At 43.7% G+C, this 11,043-nt stretch overlaps 2 protein-coding genes, 1 long non-coding RNA gene and 1 other non-coding gene across 4 annotated transcripts; 3 read left to right on the top strand and 1 right to left on the bottom strand.

Annotated features, from left to right (window-relative positions):
* Positions 1-2,231: 2,231 nt before the first annotated feature.
* Positions 2,232-4,247, top strand: LOC100829026 (chloroplast stem-loop binding protein of 41 kDa a, chloroplastic). The gene is made up of 6 exons (XM_003557334.4): positions 2,232-2,684; positions 2,780-2,901; positions 3,028-3,130; positions 3,215-3,353; positions 3,443-3,720; positions 3,794-4,247. The coding sequence occupies exons 1-6, from the start codon at positions 2,334-2,336 to the stop codon at positions 3,983-3,985; spliced, it is 1,185 nt and encodes a 394-aa protein (XP_003557382.1). The 5' UTR covers positions 2,232-2,333; the 3' UTR covers positions 3,986-4,247.
* On the top strand, positions 4,059-4,146 carry TRNAM-CAU. Its single transcript is given in 2 exon segments — positions 4,059-4,096; positions 4,111-4,146. It is a non-coding gene; the product is annotated as a tRNA-Met (tRNA).
* A 216-nt stretch (positions 4,248-4,463) lies between the features above and the next one.
* Positions 4,464-9,089, bottom strand: LOC100830855 (nudix hydrolase 16, mitochondrial). The gene is made up of 4 exons (XM_003557340.4): positions 8,773-9,089; positions 7,178-7,295; positions 6,251-6,334; positions 4,464-5,037 (listed from the first exon to the last, which is right to left on the bottom strand). Exons 1-4 carry the CDS (start codon positions 8,841-8,843, stop codon positions 4,762-4,764), a joined length of 549 nt encoding a protein of 182 aa, XP_003557388.1. The 5' UTR covers positions 8,844-9,089; the 3' UTR covers positions 4,464-4,761.
* LOC112269700 lies at positions 8,934-9,991 on the top strand. The gene is made up of 2 exons (XR_002961598.1): positions 8,934-9,057; positions 9,486-9,991. It is a non-coding gene; the product is annotated as an uncharacterized LOC112269700 (long non-coding RNA).
* Positions 9,992-11,043: the final 1,052 nt, after the last annotated feature.

The following is an 11,043-nucleotide window of genomic DNA, read 5'->3' as shown; positions in this document are numbered from 1 at the left end:
GGATATCTTTGGTCAAGGCCCTATACTACCACGTTTGCTGTCAAATAGTCATGTTGACTAATCGCTGCCTCCTGAGGTTATTTATGATCTCCGTTCAACAACTTGGATGAATTGAGACCCGAATATGCATTATTCAGGAAGACCACAGGAATTTAAAACCGTTCTGGGTTCGGAGTGCCGCAATAATTCCATGTTTGAAACGGTGGATAGTTTTAATTCCCAGCTGTTTCCTTATTTGTTGGCTTAACTCAATCACCCATTTCTCTGCCAACGCTACCAACCCTATCAGACATCAGTGGAGCAAAATTGCAGACAAGAAATTTTAGTCCAGCCTACCCCAAATTGTAGGGCTAGCTAATGAGATACAGTTAAAGTGAATCGTACCAACTGCCAAGTGGTACTAGAGAATCGATCCGCTCTACACGACGACGCAACTCGATCACTCACCCCCATCAGCTAGAATCTACGAGAGAGGACGCGCTGGATTCTTTGTTAATTATAGGCACTGCTGCCTACTGACCTGGATCAATCTCCTTTGCTGGATTCTTTGTTAATTAGGCGCTGCTGCCTGCTGATCTGGATGAATCTCCTTTCTGTTTCGCCTTATCCTTTTTGTTTCTTAAGAAGAAAGCAACATGTTTGATCTTCACACGTCCCCACTAGCAAAGCAATAAGGTGGTCGTACGTGTAGCGAACAGTCCAAAGTCCAAGCGGCTAAGCAAACTGATCGACGCAACTAAATCAAGACACAGCTTTTTCACAAGAGAGAGAACACTGTTATACTATTTTTTGAGAACACTGTTATTATTTTGGCTCAATCCAAGCTAACGGCATGGATAATGACTCCACGAAGACAGAGAACCCAATTCCATGTGATCTCTCCGAACTTCAATACGGGTCAGAACAGAACATCCAACCGTTCAAACCGTTTAAATTCCCCAATAACCCAACAAGAAGATGGTTTTCATGTACGTGGTAGGTTTTGAGTTGGCCACGACATCACATTGGCGAAATGCGTTGAAATGTTTTATCAAGTTATTTTCTTTGATTCTTTCCAAGACTTAGTTGAAATGTGCTGATATTTTAACAGTAAGCTAAAACAATATTTATGATTTTCTAAGAAAATATAAAAATAGGAAACCTTTTTCAGTTTAAAATTTGTGCCACAAACAAACATGCATGTCATTTTCAATTCAATCATTTGCCGTAATGAAATGAAATTTGAATACTTTACTCTGTGTAACATTTATGCTTTTCTATAATATTTTCATTTTTTTCTGGAAAATTTATTTATTTTAGTTTGAAATTTAAGCCAAGAACAAAATATGCCATTTTCTACTCAATCCTTTGCTTGGAATGTTGAAATTTGATCGGCTTACTAAGGACAAATTATGTTTTCCTTTATTTATTTATTTATTAAAATTTTCTAGGAACTTTTATTTTTGAATTCAAAATTTGAGCCGAACAAAATATGTCATTTCCTATCGACCCGTTTGCCCAATGAAGCTGTAATTTCAAAGTAGAGTCATAACATAATTTTACATTTTCTCCATTCTTTCAGAATTTTCTGGACTAAACATCGTTAGTTGACTCGGTCCTAACCGGTCGGTGGGGGTAGGGGTAATATAAACAGTATGAACAATCAGAGTTTGTGTTCTAACCTGTATTAGAGTTCAGGAGATATTTTAAACTCTGTGGTTAGTTCGGAACTGTAATATGGAGTTATCTTTGTGAGTAAAGCAAACCCAACTATCTATATATTTTGCTTACGGTTTTGGTCAACGGCTTATGTACAATTACCTACCGGTTTTGTAGAAAAAAAGTCGGCGTGGAGCAGTCAGCCTCTTAATGTTTTGCAAAACGTTGGAGTCGGGATGACTAACCTACTGTTTTCTATCGCGTTGTTTCTTATAGGGTTCGCTATATCTCAGGTGCTCGATTTTTTATCAGAACATTTAAATCTTAGTTGACGAATCAGATCCGTTTTATTTTATTTTTCCATCCCCCGGTCCGAATAGGGAAGCACCAACCATATCCAATGATTTAGGAATCAACTTATCTGTAATTAAAAATCAGACGACTTAGATTTAACAAAACTATTTTTTATAACTGTTGTTGGTCATTAGAAATCAACACGACGCATTTCTTGCCTGGCTTGGCCGTAAAATTCCACAACGTTCAACCTTGACATGACACGGCGCGGACAGGAAAGCCGTTAAATAACGTCCAACGCCACATGGCCTCACAGCTACGAAATCCCCCCTCCCCTATCCCAGTATCCCGTGCTCACCACCCATCACTCATCGTCTGATCACTCCCCGTCTCCGCCTTCCATGGCCTTCTTTCCCGCCGCCACCGCCACCACGGCCGCGGCCGTCGCATTCACCTCCACCCGCTGCGTCTCGCCGCGGCCCTCATCGCCGTACCTCCCACGCGGCGTCGCCAGCAGCGCGATCGCGGCGAGGAGGCGCGCGGCGCCGAGGGCGGCGGCCGTGCGCTTCAGCGTGCGCGCGCAGGCCGCGAAGAAGAGCGTGCTGGTGGTGAACACCAACAGCGGCGGGCACGCGGTCATCGGGTTCTATTTCGCCAAGGCTCTCCTGGCCGCCGGCCACGCCGTCACCGTGCTCACCGTCGGCGACGAGGGCTCCGACAAGATGAAGAAGCCCCCCTTCTCCCGCTTCTCGGTGCGAATGATACCAGTGACCTTCCTGAGCAGCAACGTGATCTCTGCTGGTGGTTTCTAATCGATTGAGTCTCTGATGGATGCCATTGCCGGCAGGAGCTGACGAGCGCCGGGGCGAAGACGGTGTGGGGTGACCCGGCGGACGTCGGCGCGGCGGTGGGCGGGGCTTCCTTCGACGTCGTGCTCGACAACAATGGCAAGGACCTCGACGCCGTCAAGTACGCGTGCCATTGCCGGCAGCCTCTGTTTTTGTTTTTGTTTTTGTTTGCCACAGAGTTTCAGACTTCAGAAGTTTCAGAGTCGAGACAGGCATGAAGTATCCAATTCCATTGTGGTTTCTGCAGGCCGGTGGCGGACTGGGCAAAGTCGGCCGGCGTGGGCCAGTTCCTCTTCATCAGCAGCGCCGGGATCTACACTCCGACCGACGAGCCGCCGCACGTCGAGGGGGTAACATAACACAAATCCATCGCCCCTGCAAGCTAGAAGCTGAGCACTGAGCGGCGTCTTAAGTACTAATGCCGATGGTTGCAGGACGCCGTGAAAGGGAGCGCGGGGCACGTGGGCGTGGAGAAGTACATCGCGGCGGAGTTCGGCAGCTGGGCCTCGTTCCGGCCGCAGTACATGATCGGCTCCGGCAACAACAAGGACTGCGAGGAGTGGTTCTTCGACAGTAATCAACAAGCAAACACCCCCGCAATCAATTTCCCAATCCATTTTAATTGCAGGAGGAACTAACTAACGGAAGAAAGAATCTGACAGGAATCGTGCGGAAGCGGCCGGTGCCGATCCCGGGGTCCGGGATGCAGCTGACCAACATCTCCCACGCGCGGGACCTGGGCAGCATGCTGACGATGGCCGTGGAGAGCCCCGACGCGGCGGCCGGGAAGATCTTCAACTGCGTGAGCGACCGCGCAGTGACGCTGGACGGGCTGGCCAAGATGTGCGCGGCGGCAGCCGGCGCCGCCGTCGAGATCGTCCACTACGACCCGGCCGCCGCCGGCGTCGACGCCAAGAAGGCCTTCCCCTTCCGCAACATGGTAAGCTAAGCGAGCAAGCTCGTTAATGGCGCTTTTGCGTTGCGTGTCATGTGATTGTTGAATTGGCTTGCAGCATTTCTACGCGGAGCCTCGGGCGGCGAAGGAGGTGCTGGGGTGGACGAGCACCACCAACCTGCCGGAGGACCTCAAGGAGAGGTTCGCCGAGTACGCCAGCAGTGGGCGGGGAGATAAGGCCATGAGCTTCGACCTCGACGACAAGATCCTCAGCGCCGTCGGGGCCGCGCCGGTCAGCGTCGCCGCCTAGGCAGGACCTCTGCTCTTCGGCGTGCAGCCTGAATAGAGAGTATGAGATGTGAAACAACAATTCTCACAACAAAGGGGTGGTGGCGCAGTTGGCTAGCGCGTAGGTCTCATAGCTAATTGCGAGTGATCCTGAGGTCGAGAGTTCGAGCCTCTCTCACCCCAAATCGTTTTTGTCCATCGCAACTCTGCTATCCTTATTTTGATCGTTCTCTGAACGTTCTGACGAGTCGTACTTGGGGTTTGAAACCTTTTTTTTGGTCTTATTACTCTTTCGGTTCTAATCTAGTAATACCAATCAAGCCAGCAAAAACATGTTGATTATGAGATACCAAGGTAGCAGTGATAGGCTAAACTGTAACAACATTGTCATTTTTACTTGCCCACGTTTATGAACATCAAAGATTATCATAACCTGGATTGCAGGCAACAATTCATTGGAAACACACAAAGCATCTGTTGCAATGAGCGGCACAATGTGATTAGCCAGAAAAACTTTCTTTGATTTCAGGCAACACACAAAGCATCTGTTGTGTACACGTGCGCCTCCACATCGACCGGTAAAATTATACTTCCGACGCATAAATAGTGAAGTCCAGACAGCAACCACGAGAATCAACACTTACAATTCCAACAATTCTCGGATTGAGCAATCGACAGCACTAATAAGGCTAAGATTGTACATCCAGAAAGGAGAGGTAGTCGAAACACTGAGCACCAGCGAGCACATATATGGCATGTTTGGAATTTGGCCCTGGCCACTGCTGCTTGGGACTGCGGTCATCTTGAACTTGGATCCGGAGCGGAGCCAGCTTCGCTCCACTTGTCATGCCAAGCAGAGAACCCCGTGACAAGGGCTTCTTGCACCCATGGGTACCGGCTCCGCTCCGCCGCCTCAGGAACAGTGAGCCAGCTCCTCTGGCGGATACTCTGTTCGGGCCAAGAGGCAAGCTCTTCCTTCACATGCAGTGCAAAAATCGCAGCTCTGCACATGCCTTCAGGGCAGAACTCGTCTTGATGTGACTTGCTCTTGAAATTGTAGAAGCCCAAGAATTGCTTATTCACAGAGAGAATCACACAGTAAATGTGGTGGCAAAACATATAAATGCTGAATAGGATATACTCCCTCCGTTCCATAATTCTTGTCGAAATATTACATGTATCTAGACATTTTTTTAGGAATAGATACATTCACTTTTGGACAAATTTGAGACAAGAATTATGGAACGGAGGGAGTACATCATAGCAAGACTCGGAAGTTGCAAGAAACAAAATAAACAAAGGAAATGAATAACATGACCAACTAAGTCCGGAAGGAACATCCAAGAACTAATTAAACAAGATACAATATCACATGGCCGACTAAGTCCAAACACAGAGTGTAGACAAATGGTGCATGTACTGTACACGGATATATTGTAAGGCAGAGCCATAATCAAACAATTAAAATATTTACTTGGATTCATAAATAAACTTGCAAGAAAAGATACATTAGAATTCCAGATGACATAGAAAATACATATACTTCTTATTTGAGATCAGCAAGGACATGTATGTTACAATGCATGGCTTGCATACAATAGATTACCAAAGTAATAGTGGTACTACCTCCATTCAAGTAACTTAACAGATGCGATTATGAATAAAATCATGCTGATACCCTAGCAGAGTACAACATGATAGAAGCAATGGTTTTTTAGGTTTGCATTATGATCTAAACATAGTTTATGTCCGCACTTATGAGCAAAATCAAGAACCACCGTTAAATAACTAGGACTTGCAGACTTGCACTGCAGTATCTCAAGGACAACACATGTATATAAACCAAAAAGGTTGTAAAATATAAACTATATGATGACGAGCACAGACCATCTTTTAGTCAAACGACCTTAGTTCCTAGAGTCAAATCTATTCTAGTTCTTAAAATGGCCAGATTGCCATCTCAAGAAGTGAATGCCAGCATCACAAAATGGGAAGCATCTACCAAAGGTAACACATAGTAGCAGCTGTGAATTGGAAATCTATATAAAGATCAAACACTTGTATTAGCAGGTTAGTACTTTAGTGGTAGTATCAATCAAAAGCTCAATTTTTCATGCAACCTAAGAAAAGGCAATAGTAAAAATCTGACACATTCAGAATACAACTGTGCACTTAGCATTTCATATTTAACATCTAGGTTTATAATAAACATAAAGTGTCAGGGTACATTAATGGAGTTAGCAAAAGTAAAATATTTCAAAGCAAAATACCAAAGATACTATCTCACCACTAAATCGCCTCGAACTCCAGCTTCTTCAATAGCTTCCCGAGCAGCTGCTTCTTCAACGGTTTCATCATTCTCCCATCCTCCCTGCAGCAACAGTATGTATAAAAGAAAAGGTCCCGTAGAATACTAATGCAACATTGAGATACAACAGCAAGCTAAACAAATAGCAGTCAATGTATAATCCTAGTTACTATGAAACTAAACAAAAAATAATGTTATCAGGCTTAAGTTATATGGACAAGCAAACTCGTTTATTGAACATCGTAAAGAATGCTTTCACAGATAATAAATTACAATAACAATAATTATTTGGATGTACAGAACAGAAAAAGAAAAACCCCAGTTTTCTAGTTCATATGATATACTGGGAGCTTATAGAGAGAAATGTTTCCCTTGCTTGGCTCCGATACAAACTAGATCAACAAGTCACTGGGTCAAGAGAAGCTCCAATAGAAATTCAATATAAAGAATCTTTGAGACCTCATCATGAATTTATATGCCCACTATCTAATATGATTGACACTTGCATATCTGAATAGTTTAATCTCCAATCCTAGGCACCTGATTTTACAGTGTGTATTTTATCAGGCTCTTCTAAGGGATATTGATCGTCTTGCTTAGCATGCCATCAGGGAAGAACACAACATTGTTTGATAATCAGTTAATAGATATATCAATCTAGACTGGATATAAGACATAATTCAACAAGATTGGAGAGGGATTATCACTTAGATAAATTAATTCAATTATTTTGGTAAACCAGAGCATTCAGAAGATAACATTTAACTACCATCTTCTCACAATTGTTGGATCCCCCATGCAGAGATGTTTAAATGCTACTCCCTCCGTCCCATAATTCTTGTCGCTGTTTTAGTACAAATTTGAACTAAAATAGCGACAAGAATTATGGGACGGAGGGAGTAATACCTTTGGAAACAGGAGACCTGGTCCACTCTGGGAGTTGATCATGAGAACTTCAACAAGCCTCTTCTGCTCGCCGCCAGAAGTTTCGTCATTATTATCTCTATATCTGAATGGTATGCACCTGCATGTACAACAGGAAGTAAAAAACAAATGCAAACCATATGAACATTGTTCCCCAGGGTCATTAACTACGAAGCTTCTTAGAAAAACCAAGCCAGCAAGACTATTTGAAGCACAAAGTAGACTTCCACAGATAATAGTGCCACAGGATGAAACATCAAATCCTGAGGTTCATTAAGTCATATTACAGAAGGTTAAGCAGATGCCTGCTATAATACAGTAGAACATGATGGAAACCAACTCTTTCTTTCTTCTTCTTCGTATGACATTTGCATTACGAAGAAGGAAAACAATAAGAAAGATAGGTATAAATAGAACAATCATTATCACTCCAGTGACGATATTCCGGAATGCCTGATACTGTTCAGTTAGTGGTAAAAATGCAAGAACGAAAGTTCTAACAAAAGACTCAATGGGTGGCAGTGGTCCGTCACCTTTGGACTTCATCACTTTTTTTTTCGTGACTTGTGGATTTGGCACATCAAGATAAAATTGAATATAGTTTGTATGATATAAGAAAATAGATGATGGTACAACATTTTTCTTTAAAAGTATACTTTTTTTAGTCCGTAGCGACATACGGGTATTGTGCTAACTGCTAGTGATAGATAAAGCTTTGAATGTTCATATTACCCACTGGAAACGTGTATGCAGGTTAACAGCAGTAATAGTTGGAGCATTGCACCAATGTCCAGCACAATGAAGCAGCGAAAACAACAGGGAAAATCAGCTATTCCCCTGATTTAATTTGTAATATCTTGTAGATACAATTATCTGACCATATTTATGTAGGTGGAATTCTCTGCAGTAGTACGGGGTCCTTTCTATGGCCCAACTTCATCACCCAATGCACAATCTGGCCCATCAGAAAAACCTATCCATGCATTCCCGTGAAATTTCCCAACCCTGGAATAAAAATATCCACTGAGAAAAAATGCGTCCATGCAACCAATCCACAAAACACCTTTCTGTGATAATCCCTTACCAATGCACAACTACTAGCAATGTAGCTACACATTTGCCTATTTAATGTCACAATCTTGGACCCGACCTTATCAATCACGTGAATTTCCAGGTACAACCAGTAAAGAACAAAACCGTGGAGCCATCATCACCAGGTGCTAAGGTAATTTAATGGCACCCTTCGTACTGTTCATTGATTAGGACCATCCTCCTCACACGATTTAGCCACATGGTGAACCCACGCCTACACAAGATAATACTAACTCACTTGACGAAAATGCATCTAATCACGCTACAGCGAGCAAATCTTTTTCCCGAGATAAAAAGAATCAAGAACCAAAACAGGATGCCAATTCTGCAAACGCATTACCCCAACGTACGTATCAAGAAACAAGGATGCCATGGGCTCGCACCTACCTACCAAACCAATCGAATCAGATTGGAGACAGAGTAGTGGTGGGGGAAAACAGGAGAAGAGGACAAAGAGGGCGGGCGTGCGCCCACTACTAACCCACCCGGCGACAAGGCGACGGCCGTCCTCGTACCGCTGCTGAAGACGGCCCGTGCGAGCCACCAGATCGCACATGCCGCCGCGCCGCACCTGCCCCCGCCTTCTCTTCCTCCTAATCCGATCCGGGTCCGGGTCCGCGAACGCCAACGACCTCTGTCCGGCCGTCGACCTTGCCTCTCGCGGAGGGGTTGGGCGGCGGCGAGAGCAATGCGGCGGTGGAAGGGCGGGACGCGAACGGGGTGGTGGTGCGGGTGGAGGAGGTCGAGGGGCTCGAGAGGTGTGCCGTGGGGTGGGGCTTCCTCCCTTCCTTCCTCGCTAAATTTTTGCCTTTTTTAAGAGTTTCAGAATTTCTTCCTCCTTCTCGTCTTTAACACGTTGGATTTCTCACACTTTTCCTTTGTTTGGATTGTCGTCTGGCCAGAGAATTCGTCCATTCCGTTGGACTCCTGTAGTTATTTTCCTCTTGCGTGCTTGCATTTCTTGATTACTCCACCGTCCAAATATACAAGGCGTATAAATTTTGTTGATTATATATTTATAAGAAACTGCCCTATCAAATCAATACACTATGAAAACATATCTAATAATGGATCTAATTATTGTGATTTGGCATTGTAGACGTTAATTTTTTTTTTCTTTGCTATAAGTTCAGTCAAATTTTAGGACGTTGACGATCAACAAAATTTTACATTGTCAACAAATACCATTGAACCACAGGGGACCCTACCCATAGAGTCGGGTTGAATCAAGATTAATATTGATGGTTGCTTCTTAGAAGACAAGTCTTGGCCATTGGGGGGCGATTGCAAGATATCAAAGGGGAAATTCTATTTGCGGCATGGAGAGCAATTGACCGATGCGCCGGTGCCCTAGAATATGAAGGGGTGGCTTGTCGACAAGGTGTTTAAAACACCATCAAGAGAAATATTTTGCCAATTCAGGTGAAATCTTATTGCCTTGAGCTGCTTGCAGGGTTGTGGACCAATGCATGTTTGCACTTTTAATTTGCAGGTCTAATGTAAGAGGGATCCTTAAGGAGATTCATGTGTTGCTAGACCTATCGCTTGGTTTCAAGCTAGAAAAGGCTAAACAAAACCTAAACTTGTCTGCTCTTAGCCTAGGCTAGTAGAAGGGGTTTGTGTTGTGATGTGTTAACGGGTTCGCTTCCGGCCGGCATGTCAAAGTGTCTCAACCTTGATTATAATGCTAACGATGTTCTAATATATACAAATTTCCCTTTCAAAAAAATTATATGCTCTATAGTTTGAAAGAGAGTCGGTACAATGGTCAGTACAATGCTAAACTTAATTAATAATCTGATGTGGAAATAAGTCAGAGAAGCAATGAAAAATTTAGTTAGCTAAATAGTAAAAATATGAAAAGTTGGTAGAAAAGATGGATTACCATGATACATTCCCATGTCAAACACATCTAAGTGGGGGCATTGGTCTGCGGTCAACCGCCTTTGCATGTCATCGGGAGACCGCTCGCTGTTAGGAAGCCTTCTAACCGATGCACAACTAATAATTGAAACATGTGTAATAACGGATCTAACGATTTTGATTTGGCAGTGTAGATGTTAAATGTCCTCTTTGCTATAAGTTCGTTTAAACTTTAGAAAGTTGGCAACCAACAAAATTTATGCATTGACAACAAATACCATGGAAATCACCATGGACCCCACCCAAAGAGCCTTCTTCGATCAGATTAATATTGACGGTTGCTTCTTATTAGAAGATAAAAGTTTTGGCCATTGGGGGGTGATCGCAAGAGATGACAAAGGAGAATTTTGTTTGCAGCATGAGGTGCAATTGATTGATGCACTGTCTGTAGGGGTAATTCATCAAGAAGGTGTTTGAATTACCATCGAGAAAAATGTTTTGCCAATTCAGGTGGAGTTTAATTGCCTTGAGCTGCTTGCAGGGTTGTGGACCATGTGTTTTTGGGTCTAATGTAAGAGGGATCCTTAAGGAGATTCATGTGTTGCTAGACAAATAGTTAGGTTTTAAGCGGAAAAGGCTTAAAAACGAGCAAATTTAGAAAACCATAGATTTTGAGACAGTCTAGTTAATGAAAAAACGTCTGTAGAATCACACTTTTTGAGTCAAATTGTCTCGACCTCGATTACAGGCTGCTCATGATTTAGCATAGTCTAGTAGAAGGGGCTAGCTTTTTTTTTAGCGCAAGGTAGAAGGGACTAGCTAAGAGGAATTAGCCAACCAAGTAATATAGCAGGGTGAGGGCCAGTTTTTTTCGGCTTCCTAATCCGGCTTTT

This window comes from Brachypodium distachyon, chromosome 1, assembly GCF_000005505.3.
Source record: "Brachypodium distachyon strain Bd21 chromosome 1, Brachypodium_distachyon_v3.0, whole genome shotgun sequence".
NCBI lineage: Eukaryota > Viridiplantae > Streptophyta > Magnoliopsida > Poales > Poaceae > Brachypodium > Brachypodium distachyon.
Note: the sequence above shows the minus strand (reverse complement) of the source record. Positions and strands in the feature narration are given on the sequence as shown.